We start from the raw sequence: 14371 nt of genomic DNA on the forward strand, positions 1-14371 counted from the left end.
GGGCTGCAGAGGGCCGGGCTCTGGGTGACCGGGCGGCTCCCACCAGACCACCTGGACGGAAGAGCAGTGCGGGCTGTGGGGCTGGTTGCCGACCCGAGAGTGTGGGGAAATAAAATCAGGAGCTCAGGGCTTAAAATTCCCAGCTCAGGGGGCAGGTGAAGAGCCAAAAAGCGTCTGTGCTATGCAGAGGGGAGTCCACCTGCAGGTCCCCCGCCCCGGCTGGCCCCCGGGAGGGCTCCCAGCACCCTCAGGGGTCCGAGGGCCCCGCCGCTGCCATCGCCGGATCAGCATGGTTCAGGCTGAGCACCCGCTCCCTCCGGGCACCCCGAGTCTCCAGCGGGCAGAGGGGCTCCGTGCCCCGCCCCCGACGGGTACCCTGGGTGCCGCGGCTCCACGGGCTCCCCCACAGACAACACCTCCCACGTCATCGCATCCAGTGGTGGCCTGTGTGAGCCCACGGGGAGGGCCCAGGAGCTCCCCCCTGCTCCCTGCTCCCCCCTCCCCTGCGCTGCACCAACCCCAGCAGGGGTGCAGCCTCTGGGGAGTCCAGGGGTCCTCGACGTCCCCAAGCCGGGTGGGCCCGGGTCCCTGACGCAGCTGCCCTACAGGAATCCAGTATCTCTTGCAAGCACAGATTCCAGTATCTGAAAAAACACAAAAACAAAAACAAAGCAAACCCAAGGAGATTTGATCTGGTGGGTGGCTGCATCACAAGGCAAGTTGAATTTCCGATCTCTGGGGCCATCTTTTGTGGGGGGCCCAGGTATTGTTGGGCAAGAAGGAGCCCCGTCACTTGGATGGGGACACGTGGGGAGATACTGAAGAAGGTGAGGACCTGAGCCCCGACATTCTGCAGGGTGTCCTTTGCCAGAAGCGCCCCTCCTCCCCCTCTGGCGGGTTAGCCCCCCCCTTGCCTGGAGAACCTGTAGTTCCCCCCACAAAGTAGTCATCTGCGGGGGGCTGTTGATTCTCCTCGGGACCACCCGTGACTCTGTTTCCAGATCCGTGACGAGACCCTGAGGCTCAGATGTGACTTAGAAGGTGAGGGGCGAAGTGTGTCCCCAGGAGGCTCTGCATAGGACCGTTTGTGTCGCCCGCAGCCCAGGAGCCATATATGGGGAGGGTTAGGGTGGAGGTGATACCGAGTGCTGGCCGGGGGCCCCCGTGGCCGAGAGTGGATTCACAGGGTGACTGCGAGTGGCTTTGTCTGTGTTTGCGCAAAACTTGCCCACGCAGGAGGCTGAGATGCCAGACCCCGGTGCAGGCAGGTTGCCAAAGGCTTGGGGGGACCAGGGGCGTGTTGGCTGGATCTGCCACCTAGGCCCTGTCCCCTGCCACTCAGCGGCCAGCCAGATGGCACGCCGTGCACCGCAGCTGCGTGGATTCCGTGGGTGACGGGCCCCGAGGTGTATCAGAGCACTGACCACGGAGCCTAGGTGTGGGCCACGGCGTCCCTGGGGCTGGAACACCTGCCTTCCCGACGACGGGCTGGATCACGGCAGGGACGCTGTGGTCTGAGGTGGCAGGGGGGGGGGGGTGGACACCCACGCTTCCCGCACGGCCTCTGCTCAGCGGTGTCCTGTCGGCAGGGCTCCCCAGGGGCCCCCCGAGGCAGCTCAGCCATGACGCTGCTCGTGCAAGGGGGCATCTCAGCCCCGGTGTCAGGCTCAGGACGTGTTTCTCTCCCGGTGGACAGGACACTGCGTTGACTTCCAGTACCGGTGCTGACTCCAGTCCTGAAAACCCCAGCAGGGGCCTCTGCCGCGGTGTTTTTCTCCCAGCCTGATCCTTGGATCCGATCCCCACGAGTGAACTCTCAAGATCGTGCTGCCAGCAGGGTCACAGGAGCCCTCAGTCCTCGGGCGGTGGCGGATGAAATATTCGGTTTGACGGCTCGGCTCCCGAGGGTGGAGGGTGGAGGGGGACGAGGGTGGAGGGTGGAGGGTGGAGGGTGGAGGGGGACGCCTGCCTCCTCGGCCCGGCCTCTTATAAAGAGGAGCCTGCTGGGCCGCAGAGCCCATCCCCTTCCCCCTGCGGCCCTGGTGAGCCCCGGGAGCTCGAGGTAACCCCTGCAGGGGCAGATGTGGGGGCGCCGCGACAGGGAGGGACCCAGACGGCCGGGGCTTGGGCTCAGGACGACGGTCTGAGGCCCCTGGAACTGAATGAGGCCCCTGGAACTGAACCCTCAGAGCCCGACCTCTTCCCAGAGCTGTTTCCCAGGGAGCTGCCCGGTGTGGGGAGGCTTGGGGGGAAGAAGCGGGGGCTGCCGGGCGCATGGTCCCACCCTGGCTCCTCCTGCTGCAGGTGGACGGGAGCTTCGTCAGCGGGTGGGCATGATGAAGGCCTGCTTGGTGCCAGGGGTGGCCCTCTGCCTCCTGCTGGGACCTCTGGCGGGTGAGTGGCGGCTGCTGTGCCCCTGGCCGCTAGGCAGCGGGTGTGCGGGGGGCCCGGGGGTCCTGCCTGGGGGGCTCTCCAGGGTGACTGTCCTCCTCTTCCTCTGCAGGGGCCAAGCCGGTGCAGGAGGAGGGAGGTATCGTATGGTCCTCTTGTTCTCTCCTTGTGTGTGTTTGGGTGGGATGGGGTCTGAAGAGGGAGCCGGGTGGGGGCTGCCCCCCCCATCATCCTGAGCCAATGAAGCAGGAGCCTGGGTCAGGCCAAGGACAAGCTATGCAGGCAGAGGCTCAGGAGCCTCTTCCCCGGGCCCTGCCCTCCAGCCCCCTGGCGACATGTACCCTCCCCGACTGGTGACCGGTGTCCTAGGCTTGCTCGGCCTCCTCATCCTCGGGCTGGACTCAACCCAGGGCTCCCCCACCTGAGTCCTGCCTCAGAGCAGTGGCATCTGGACTCCAGGGCTGGGGCTGTGGTCTCCGGGGAAAGCCCCCCGGGCTGCGCCCCCACCCTCACCAAGGTGTTCCCTCCCTGCCCAGCGTCTCCAGGACGGGCGCCAGATTCCGCCCCCCTCCCGCCCTCTCCTCCTCCTCCTTCTCCTGTCCCTGAGCTGTCCCCCCCACCCCAACCAGGAGTCCCGAGAGGCAGACCCAGGCCATCACCCAGATGACAAGGCTCTGGGTACTTCCACAGAGGACCGGGGGTGGCCCAGGTCCCGGCTCCCAGCTGGGAGGGCCCCTTTACTGCCAGGGCGCTGCTGGCCACCGGCCACTGGCCACCTGCCCTGAGGCATCACGGAGGGGCAGCTCGGGGCAGGGCGGGTGGGGCAGCCACTGAGGCTGCGGTGTCTTTCAGGCCCCTATGCCGAGCCGCCCGCCATGCCCTACTGGCCTTTCTCCACCTCCGACTTCTGGAACTACGTGCAGTACTTCCAGGCCCTGGGGGCCTACCCGCAGGTTGAGGACCTGGCACGCACCTTCTTTGCTCACTTCCCCCTGGGGACCACCCTGGGGTTCCATGTCCCCTATCAGCAGGACTGAGCCCGCCTGGCTCCCCAGCCTCATGCTCAATAAATTCCCGACTTGAGATGCACCGAGCCTTCGGGTTTTCTTTCAAGAACGGCTCTAGTCAGGCCACGTTTCCTTTCTTATGTGACAAGCGCTCCCGGGCCCTGACTCCGGACGGTGCTTTACGTGTCACCCTGTTACCTAAACTCACAGCCCCTCGGAGGGAGGTGCTGCAGGTCTCCTGGAGTGCAGGGGGGAAACTGAGGCAAACAGACACCAGGGCGCTGCCTGACTTGTTGACGGGACCTAGATCCAGGCGGCCACACCCCAGAGCCCCGGCCCTGGGTCACCGAGGTGTGCAGCAGCTGGACCCTCAGCAGCCGCCCGGGCTGGGACCCCTGCTGCCCCCCCTTCCCGCAGCGCAGCGTGCTCCTGAGGGCCGTTCACAGCAGGGCGGCAGGAGCCTGGCCTGTAAGGGGAGGGTCCCTGAAACCTGGGCGCTGTGTGGCCGACTGCTCCAGGGCTGCGGGAGGAAGCGGGCTACCTGCCCTGGGTGCTCTGGAGGTCGGGGAGGTGGGGGAGGACAGGCAGGCCACCCACACGGTGTCTGGGCCGGACGCTCTGCAGGCGCACGCCCTGCCGGTCACCTCGGGTCAGATGAGAAGCTGCTGCATGCGGCACAGTACGCAGAGGACACATCCTGCTCCCCCGTTTGTCGTTTGTCGGTGAGCACGGGGTGCTCCACCTTTGAGCTACTGGGGATGACGGTGCCCTGACCACAGGGTGCAAATGTCTGGAGCAGAGCCTGCCCCCACGTCCTCTAGGTGTGTCCCCCAGTGGCACCGCCGGCTGGCAGGGCTGGGGGGGCGGCTCTACCCGCTCCCCACTGCTGCTCCGGGTCACATTCCCCAGCGGTGCACGACTGACCGCTCCGGTCCTCCCCCCAGGGCTCCTTATCCCGCCCGCGGGGTTGTAAGCAGGGAGGCCGGGTGGATTCCTCTGGCGTCGCCCTAAGGCTGCGGGGCCGAGCACCCTTCCTGGGCTCCTCCCATTCGTGTGTCTGCTGCAGGGAAAGGGCTCGTCGGTCACTCGGCCACTGAGCTGCGGCTTGTGCTGGAGTCACGGGCCTCCGTGCGCTGCGCCCTGATCGCTCGCCGCGTGTGCCTGTGCCTGTGCCTGTGCCTGCAGCGGGCGGGCCGGAGTCCCGGGATCCTCGGTGCTCCCCACGGGAGGCCCGGCCCGACCACCACGACCCGCCCGTGTCCTCTGTCCTCGGGGCTCCCCCCCAGGGGCTCCCCCCCCCCCCGCCCCCCCCCGTCCTCGCCCCGCCCCCGTGTCCCCATCTCCGCCCTCCCCCCTCCTCCCTCGCCCCAGCCCCGTGTCCTCCCCCTCCCCTCTCCGTGTCCCCTCCCCCCGTGCCCTCCCTCCTCCCCCTGTCCCTTCCCCCCTCCCCGTGTCCCTTCCCCCCTCCCCGTGTCCCCTCCCCCTGTCCCCTCCCCGTGTCCCCTCCCCCATCCCCTCCTCCCTCCCCATGTCCCCTCCCCCCCGCCCCCCCCCGCCCCGTGTCCCTTCCCTCCTCCCCGTGTCCCCTCCCTCCTCCCCGTGCCCCCTCCCCTCCCCGTCCCCCCCGCCGCCCCCAGGACCGCAGGAGCGCCCGGCCCCGCCCCGCCCCGCCCCTCCGACCCCCGCGTTCGCGCGCGAGCACCTTCGTGGGGTCTGCGCGCGGGGCCGTCGGGGCCGTCGGGGCCGAGCCGTCGGCGCCCGGGGCCTCCCCGCCTCCCCGCCTCCCCGCCTCCCCGCCTCCCCGCCTCCCCGCCTCCCCGCCTCCCCGCCTCCCCGCCTCCCCGCGCAGGTCCCTCCCCGGGCGCCGAGGGAACCATAGAGTCGGCGGTCCTCCGGCGCCTAGACCCGCCGCGGCCGGCGCGCACCGGAAGAGGCGTCGGGCGGGCCGGAAGTGGGCCGGGGGCGCGGGCGGCGAGATGAAGCCGGCGGTGGTGGACGAGATGTTCCCCGAGGGCTCCGGGCCCTACGTGGACCTGGACGAGGTGAGGCGGGGAGGCGGCGGCGGCCAGGCGGGGGCGGCGGGGGCGGCGGGGGCGGCGGGGGCGGCGGCGGCCCCAGGGGCGGGAGGGGCTCCGGGCGCCGAGGGAACCATAGAGTCGGCGGTCCTCCGGCGCCTAGACCCGCCGCGGCCGGCGCGCACCGGAAGAGGCGTCGGGCGGGCCGGAAGTGGGCCGGGGGCGCGGGCGGCGAGATGAAGCCGGCGGTGGACGAGATGTTCCCCGAAGGCGCCGGGCCCTACGTGGACCTGGACGAGGTGAGGCGCGGAGGCGGCGGCCAGGCGGGCGCCGGGGGACGCGGGGGCGGCGGGGGCGGCGCTGGGAGGCGGCCCAGGGGGCGGGCTGGGGGCTGGGGCCGGGAGGGGACGCGGCCCGGGAGCGGGTGGCCTGCGTGGCCCGGGGCAGGGCGGGAGGCCGGGGGCAGAGGAGGCGGAGGATCCCGGGATTTTTTTTTTTTTTTTAAACGTCTCGGGTTTGGGTTCCTGAGAACGACCGCGGAAAGGCCCAGGGGCAGCCGCTTGGCGACTCCGGAGCCGGGGAAGGCGGGAGCAGGCGGCCCGGGGACCCTCCCCCATCCCCGTGTGGCCTCCGCCTGCCCGTCCGCGCTGGCCCGCGAGGCGCCGGGACCCCAGGCCCGCAGGGAGGCCCCCAGGGAAGGGGGTGGATGCTCCGCAGCAGCGGGGGGCGGTCCAGGGCCCAGGCGGCGGCGCAGGGTTCGCACAGACCCGGGGCCTCTGCGGCGCCCTGTGGGGGTCTAGAGCCCCGCCCAGGGTTTGCAGGGAGGTGGCAGGTCAGGGCCGCAGCGGGATGCTGTGTGAGGAGCAGGGGGAGCCCAGGGATGCGGTGTAAGCGGCGTCCAAGACCCCAGGGGACCTTCAAGGTAATTCCCTGGGATGCCGCCCCTCCCGCCCGCTTCCTTGGCCTGAAACGAAACCCTGGCTCCGACCGGGGCACCCCTCCATCCCTCGCCCGCCTGCCTCTGCTGCAGGGCGCCCGGGGCCTGTAGGGCGCTGTCCCCCCCCCCCCCCCTCCCGGAAAGCAGCCCTGACGCCGTGTCCCCTTTCCCTTCCAGGCAGGAGGTAGCACCGGGCTCCTGATGGACTTGGCAGCCAACGAGAAGGCAGTTCACGCAGACTTTTTCAATGGTGAGGACGCGGGGGTTGGGGATTCCAGGGCCAACCCGAGCGTTCCGTCGGGTGTGTGAGGCAGTGGAATACCTTGCGGCCCGGCGGCCTGGGGCCCTCGCCAGGACGCAGCGCGGTGTGTGTTAGACGGCGGCCTGGGCAGTCAGCCCTGCTTCTCAGGAGGAAAACAAAGTATAAAACTGCTCCCGGTCTTGGGTTCCAGTGGTCGAGCTTGCGCTGTAGCCACGCTTTTGGCCGCCTGAGCCCGTGGCAGAGGCTGGTCTGTTGTCGTGACCCGAGACTCGGGTGTAGGAACCCCAGGGGGGTTTCTCGTCTCCTGTAGGAGACAGCTGGCTTTCCTTCCCTCCCTGTGTCGTGTTGCTGGGTTCTGGCTTCCGGGCTCCCTTCACGGCCACAACCTGGGCTCCCCGCCCTTGCCGCTGAAAGCAGGACTCCGTTGTACTTCAGAGCTTTGACGCTGGTTACCCAGAACCTGGATGATTAGTAGTGAAGAACCAAGGTGGCGTGACACTTTCCCACGGCCTTCCCACGTTATAGGGGGTGTTTCTCCTGCTGTCCTCAGGTCTCCTAAGGCCTTGTTCCTGCAGGTTGTATTCTTACTAAGACACAAGATAGGTCGTTTTCGGAGAGCCCGTGGTATTTTCCATCATCTTCTTTCATCCAGGGTGTTGGTTTGATGTGCCCCGTCCCCGCTGGAGCCTGAGTCCACGTTCTTTTATCTGGCGTCTTTTCAGCAAGTCGTTGCCTAAAAAGAAAAGCCAGGCTGCTTGCTTAGGTGCCGTCTTCCCAGGGAGCCGGCCGCTCCCCTGAGGCGACACCCGGGCTGCCACCAGCCTGGAGGACGGGACAGCCTTTCTCTAAGGTCTCCAGAGTCACCATGTGAAAGCCCCGCTCACATGGGGTGACCTCGGGAGGCCTCTCCCCGGGCAGGGCGGGTGATCTCCAGCAGCACCCGACCCGCTATCGCATGCAGTAATCTCCCTCAAGGTCCCACAGGTCCTCCGGATTTATAGACTTGTCTGCATTCCAGTGTTCAGGTGCACATGGTTTCTGAAAACAGCCCTTTAATTCTGCCAGGAAGGTACCTGGGAGGGACCGGGGCCACCCAGCATGGGGCCCTCCTCTCTCTGGTCGGGGCTGGAAAGGGAGGGAGCACAGAATGACTTTGTGCTGCATCGGTCCACCCACCGACAGTTCACGAGGAGGGAGCACGTGGCCGTCAGGCTGTGCCAGTGCCCTGTGTTCAGGAAGCCGCTTACTAGCCGGGAGTGCCTAGGGTAGGGCTTCTGCCCCCTGGCCCCTGGGGCGTGCTCTCTTCACTCACTGTATGGTAGGCCAGGCACGAGGGGCAGCTGTGAGGGCAGTTTCTCTGGGGGCGGGGTGTCAGCTGGGGCTGGGGGCTGGGGAGAAAGGTGCAGAGCTGTGGGATGGGGAGTCTGCCCCGCTGCGCTGGGACTCCCGTGTCATTGCTGAGCAGAGGCGGCTGGGACACCGCCTTCCCTGCGACTTTGGGGCCCTCCACACCTCTTTCCAGCTGTTTGTTCTGCACTGTTTGAACATGGGACTATGAGGAGACCCTTAGTTTCGTTTCCCCGTCGTGAGAGCAAGGCCTGCCCGTGGTAGAGAGTTTAGGAAACCCATAGACAAAGAGAATCCAGTGTTCTCTGGTGCTGAGGCAGGGGACCCATCCCAGTAAGCGGAACGCTGCGAGTGTGTGGTGCTTCTTCCAGCACAAAGGGCTCAGACCGTCTCTCAGGCGGGACCATTGGTTGGACTCCCTTGAAGACGGCCATTCTTGGGTGGCTTAGTTCTAGCACCTTCCTCCTGTCTGCCCTCTGCGTTCCTGTGCTTGCGCGGCGTCCAGTGCCAGCCAGCCTTCAGTGGCCTCGCCTCCGCCTGCATGCGTTTTCTTAAAATTGTCACCTAAATAGAAGATTAAAGGTGCTGCCTTCTGCACTACTCTGCCCCTGGGACAGTATGATCTCTGCTGGATAAAATGGAATCTGGGAAAGCTCGTTTATTTCGATGGTTTACTGTTTTTTTCTATTTTGGATGATTATGTAATTCATTTATTACAAGTTATTTTCTTAGTTTACCTTTCTGTCTAGTTAACGTGTAGTTTTGTTTGTTTACGTAGATTTTGAAGATCTGTTTGATGATGATGACATCCAGTGAGACGCCGTCCAGGGGTGCGTGTGTGCGTGTGCTCACGCCTGCACCGTACTGCACTGTACTGCTGTGGTGGAGCTCCGCAGAGGACAATGTCAGATGGCTCTAAAGAACTTGTGGACATTAGGTGGTTATCAAGCAAGAGAAGGATGGTTTTAAATATCTGCATGAGGCCCGCTGATGTCTGAATGTGACCAACTTTTGTCCTTCAATTAAAAGTAAAAGTGATGCCATCGTTGCAGGGTAATTTTAATTCTTGAATTTTCAAGCAAATGTTATGAAAGTCTCTGTGCTCAGGTGTGGGCGCGTATGTGTTGGCATGGTGAGTGAGATACGTCTGACAGCCTACAAGTACACACTACGCTCTTTTCCCCGTATGCAGTACCAAGTAATTGTGAGGGCTCACCCCCTGCAAAGTGTGGGCTAGACAGTCAGCGGTGTCGGGCGTGCATGTGGCCCTCCTCATAGCACGCTGGTCAGACCTTACTCTGGGCAGATGCGCCTGGCACGGTCCCCCCCTCCCCCAAGCTGAGCCTCGGGTCACCTACCCTAGCACTAGAGCAGCTGCTGTTGCGAGACCTGAGGCTCGAAGACTCAAGACAGCTAGATAATGACCCTGACGGAGGTGCCTTCCGTGTGAGAAATGTGTATGTTGGGCCATTTCAAAGAGGATGTAACACCTAAGGGAGAAAAAGGTGTTTTTGACTTTCTTCTTGGCTCAGCTCAGCTATAGATAATGGCTGTAAAAACTAGGTAGGATTTCTATTTCATGTCGATGTCAAAGTGAAGAGTGTTTCTTCGACCAGGAAGCGCCCATGCCACAGGACTACAGTGCTTCGCATATCTTAGAGATGAGCAGGGCCACGGAGTAGATGCTCAGCACATTCTGACCTCCCCCGGGACAACGCGCTCGACAGCATCACCTGGTAGCCCAAAGACAGATGAAGGTCTAACCTGGAGGAGCCCTCACCTCTGCTGCGTCCCCGTGAGTGCTGTGCGGGCTTCGTCTGTCACTTAGACGGTGCTCCTGCCCTGAGAGTGCTGCAGCCCAGGCCCTGGGAGAACTAGTCTGGCAAGCTGCCCTGGGCCCACACGAGAGTGGGGTCATGGCCCAGTGTCCCTTCCAGACAGGACAGGTCAGGTGTGGTCTGCTGTGTCGGAAGCCCCTTCCTCTGAGGCTTGGCCCTGGGCCGGGGCCCCAAAGCACAGGCTGCCTCACAGGCGAGCTGCGCACTGTCTGCCTTCTGAGAGCGGCTTTCTTGGTGCTTCGCTTAATTCACGAGCAGTTTCTACTGTTTGCTAAGTGGGTTTCTCAGAACAGGCCCACAAGTGTATGGGGAGCAGCCAGGTGTTGGGGTGAATTCTTCGGGGTTACCCTACAGTCCTCATCCGTTGAGGTTTTCAACAGCCCCTTGTGGCTTGTGCCATTCTGCGTCAGGGCTGGCTGGGGCTCAGACCCACAGCGACCCTGCAGTGACCCCTGTGTTGAGTGTCACCCAGGAGCTGTGGGCCCCACCCGATCCCCTCACCTGTCGGGCCTCCTTCCTTGTCGGCAGACGAGGCCCTTGGTTCCTGACGTGGCTCCTGGTTCTTGGGCCTCTGCCCGTCAGCAGGAGGGGGTGGCCCGAGGTGGAGGAAGGAGAACCAGAGCAGGGGAACTCGATGGCTGCAGTGGGGAGCTCTGTGTGAGCCTTAGAATTCCGGGCGAGTCTGGTCCCGGCAGCTGTGTGAGTGCTAATCCGTGTGTGTGTGTGTGTGTGTGTGTGTGTGTGTGACACACGCAGTTAGACCCATAAGGCATTTGTGCCCTGGACCACCTTTTGCCTTCACAGAAGCTGCAGCTTCCTGGTGCCATGAGGCTCAGAGACAGAATTTGCACCTTCTCCCCCATCGTCTCGCTGTGCCTCGGCCATCCCCATGGGGAAGCGGCGAGTACGGTAGGAGACAGCAGCGTCCGCTTGTCCTGTGCGTGTGCGGACTCTTGCCGTTGTCAGTCATGTGTCTTCATTGACAGTGGCAAAAACACTTCCTCTCGCTTTTTCTACCTCCTTGCCTTGGGGCCTCGTGTGCCCATCTCTGGCACATTTAGAAATGCTGTGGGGACGCCTGGGGGGCTCAGCGGTGGAGCGCCTGCCTTCAGCTCAGGTCATGATCCTGGGATCGAGTCCCACATCGGGCTGTCCGCGGGGAGCCTGCTTCTCCCTCTGACTGTGTCTCTGCCTCTCTCTCTGTGTCTCTCATGAATAAATAAATAAATCTTAAGAAAAAAATGCCGTGGAGTTATGCCACAGTTGACGCCAGGCCCAGCTGCCAGCCAAGGGGTGGAACGTGAGAAGGTGAGGCACAGCTGGGCCGGAACCCCTGGGGCTGCTTGGAGACCCAGCTGAGGGTGAGGAGACTCCTCAGTGAGGACGGGAGGCAGCTTACGCACCAGGGCCCGTGAGTGGAAGCGGGGATTTGTGGGCAGGCTGGAAGGACAGGTGAACAGAGGACAGCTGGCCCCAGGCTCAGGGACCCTCGAGGGGGCCGTCCCCCCACTTCCCCTGGCACGGGCTTCTCGGGCCAGGTGGGGCCAGGGTCCTGACAGTGCTGGCTATAGCTGGCCTGGTGTGCCCCCCGACCGCCAGCTGTGGCCAGGCTGCTGCTGGGACAGTGGGTGGCAGTGCCCACTCAGACCCCTGGAGCTGGGGAAGCACCTTTGTACAGAGCGGAAGGTGTCTGCTCCAGGGCCGTGATGGGTTTTTTGGGGAATATTCTGTTAACTGTCGGGGGATCCTCGGGATCTGAAGCTACGGGTTCTTGGATGTGAGGATGCTAATGAGAGGGAGCCCTTTCAAGACCTCGTGACCAACCCCACGTGTGGGGCTCAGGAAGCGACCCGAGAGGAAGACTGTCCTGAGTTTCACACTGTGGCAGGACTTCAGTCGGGGCCTCTGAAGGGACCGTCCCCTCTCCCGGCCCTCGTGTCCTCCCGAGTGGGGGCAGCGTTCACCTCACGCCAGCTCCGGCCCGGCCCTCCGTTGGAGCAGAGACGTGCCTGTGGCCTCTCAGGACTCTGGATACCACCCGAGACGGGGCAGGGAGCCGGCCTCTGAGTTCTGGCACAAACACCAGACAGCTGGGCTGAGCACGCTTCCAAAACAAGTCACATTTTTAAAAAAGCAGCGTTAGTGATTTTAGAAGACTTACCGCGGTGAATTCCGCCTGGAGCCAGGAGAAAGTGCTGAGGAGAGGCGCCCAGATAATAGGGCCCTTTGTTTCTCCAGAGGCTGAAGATGGACTCTGAGGGGCCGTAGAAGCAAAGCCTCGGCCAAGGGCAGGGGTGACTGACTCCCCCTGCCCCCAAGGAGGTGGATGCAGCATCTCCGCACCCACCTCCTGCACCCAGCTCAGGTCAGCGCGGAGGGGTCAGCCCCATGTGAGATCCGCAGGTGCCGCGTGTGCTGCGTGTCGTGTGGATGATGCTTAACCCCAACGAGCCAGAAAGTGAGCTGCTCAGAAGTACGGCTCACTGGTGTAACTTGGGGGAGCGCGTGTGGTGCCCTGGAATTGGCAAGTGCCCTCCAGGCGAAGAGCATCACCCCTTGGGGAGGGGCGGTGGCAGGGAGGGAGCGTCCCCTGGCCTGTGGGTGGCTGCACACCGGAGGGGCGGCTTGTAGCCAAGCAGTGGCTGCCACGCAGTCGTGCTCAGGAAGCACCTGGATAAGTGGCACCTGCTGTGCGCGGTGCTGCAGCAGCCTGCGTCCCCACTGCAGTGCGCGAGGGCTCCTTTTCTCCACGGCCTCGCCAGCACCTGTTTCTTGTGTTTCTGATTTTAGCCATTCTGACAGGCGTGAGGTGATTCCTCATCGGCATCGTGATTTGCCTTCCCTTGCTGATGAGCGACGTGGAGCCTCTCTGTGTCTGTTGGCCGTCGGGACATCTTTAGAGAAACGTCTGCTCAGGTCCTCTGCGTGTTCTTGAATCACATTATTTGGGGTGTTGTGGTGGTTGTTGAGTTGTATAAGTTCTTTACGTATTCTGGACACGCACCCTTCACTGAATATGTCATTTGCGGATACCCTCTCCCATTCTGTAGGCCGCCCTTTTCACGTTGCTGACCGTGGCCTCCACCGTGTGAAAGCTTTTTATTTTGTGAAGTCCCAGTAGTTTATGTTTGCTTTTATTTTTCTTGCTTCAGGAGACATATCTAGGAAAAGTCGCCACGTCCGATGTTGGAGAAACCACCACCGCCTGTGCTCTTTTCTAGGAGCAATTTCTTGCTTCACATTTAGGTCTTTCACCTGTTTTGAACTTATTTTTGTTTTGTTTTTTTTTTTTTTTAATGGTGGGCATTTATTATTATTATTATTATTTTTATGATAGTCATACAGAGAGAGAGAGAGAGAGAGGCAGAGACACAGGCAGAGGGAGAAGCAGGCTCCATGCACCGGGAGCCCGACGTGGGATTCAATCCCGGGTCTCCAGGATCGCGCCCTGGGCCAAAGGCAGGCGCCAAACCGCTGCGCCACCCAGGGATCCCCTTGAACTTATTTTTGTGTGCGGCGTAGCAGAGTGGCCCAGTGTCCCTGTTCTGCACGCGGCTGTCCAGTGCTCCAGCACCGTTTGTGGAAGAGCCTGTCTTGTCCCCACAGTGTACCTGCCCCTGCCCTGTCCAGGGTTGGGTGACCATATAAGCAGGGGCTTATTTCTGGCCTCGCTTTGCTCCCATGGACGCAGGTGTCTGTTCCGGTGCCAGTACTGTGCTGCTTTGATTACTGTGGCTTTGTGGGATTGTTGAAATTTGGGGTTGCGATGTCTCCAGCTTGGTTCTTCTTTCTCAAGAAAGAGCAGCTTTGGCTGTTGAGAGTCTTTAGTGGTTCCACACAGACGTTAGTGATATTTGTTCTAGTTCTGTGAGAAGTGATCCAGCCAAGTGCACCACGCACCACTGGGTACTCACCCGAAGAAAAGGAAGAACGCTAATTGGAAAAGATGCGCGCAACTCGTGTTTGTTGCAGCATGATTTGCAGTAGCCGAGACCTGGAAGGAAGGGCTGCGTGTGTGTAACGGGTTATCACTCAGCCGGAACAAAGGCCGAGGTCTTGCGGCTCCGTGGATGGACCTAGAGGGTGTTCTGCTAAGTGTAGTAAGTCAGAGAAAGATGAATGTCATGGTTTCACGCATATGTGGAATCTGGAACACAAAACGAGTAAACATAAAGACACAGACCTGTAAACAGAGGACACACTGGTGGCTGCTGGGGGAGGGGGGTGAGCAGAATGGGGAAGGGGAGCGGGAGGCGCAGGCTTTCTGACCGCGGGGATGAATGGCACAGTTAGTGGCACTGGGGAGCGTGTGGTGGCGTGGTAGTGACGTAGTGACGCTGGTGAGCACAGCGTTAACACCCTGGGCACTCTTGTGCCGTCGTGCGTCAATTGCACTCAAGAATACGTGAATCTAAGTAAACACAAGTGTATTGGATACACAAGGGACTTTGACAATAACCAAGTCCTGGGTCCTGCTGGAGGACAGCAGCCCAGGGAGGTTGTGCGTGGGGCCCAGTGCCTGCTCCGCTCACCTCAGGGGCTCCCGGTGCCCCCAGCCAGGCTGGCAGGGCGGG

The 14371-nt window shown here is 62.7% G+C and overlaps 2 protein-coding genes across 3 annotated transcripts; both read left to right on the top strand.

Moving 5' to 3' along the window:
• The first annotated feature begins 1706 nt into the window (after window positions 1-1706).
• OTOS (otospiralin) lies at window positions 1707-3484 on the top strand. 2 transcript variants are annotated; one of them, XM_072718994.1, is made up of 4 exons: window positions 1707-1884; window positions 2305-2394; window positions 2504-2530; window positions 3244-3484. In XM_072718994.1, exons 2-4 carry the CDS (start codon window positions 2334-2336, stop codon window positions 3426-3428), a joined length of 273 nt encoding a protein of 90 aa, XP_072575095.1. In that variant the 5' UTR covers window positions 1707-1884; window positions 2305-2333; the 3' UTR covers window positions 3429-3484. The 2 variants fall into 2 exon arrangements, with proteins under 2 accessions (XP_072575095.1, XP_025843479.1); XM_025987694.2 differs by lacking the exon at window positions 1707-1884 and adding an exon at window positions 2018-2062.
• Window positions 3485-5555: 2071 nt separating this feature from the next.
• Window positions 5556-9007, top strand: COPS9 (COP9 signalosome subunit 9). The gene is made up of 3 exons (XM_025987681.2): window positions 5556-5712; window positions 6528-6600; window positions 8738-9007. Exons 1-3 carry the CDS (start codon window positions 5650-5652, stop codon window positions 8773-8775), a joined length of 174 nt encoding a protein of 57 aa, XP_025843466.1. The 5' UTR covers window positions 5556-5649; the 3' UTR covers window positions 8776-9007.
• Window positions 9008-14371: the final 5364 nt, after the last annotated feature.

The sequence above is a fragment of the Vulpes vulpes genome, chromosome 9, assembly GCF_048418805.1.
Source record: "Vulpes vulpes isolate BD-2025 chromosome 9, VulVul3, whole genome shotgun sequence".
NCBI lineage: Eukaryota > Metazoa > Chordata > Mammalia > Carnivora > Canidae > Vulpes > Vulpes vulpes.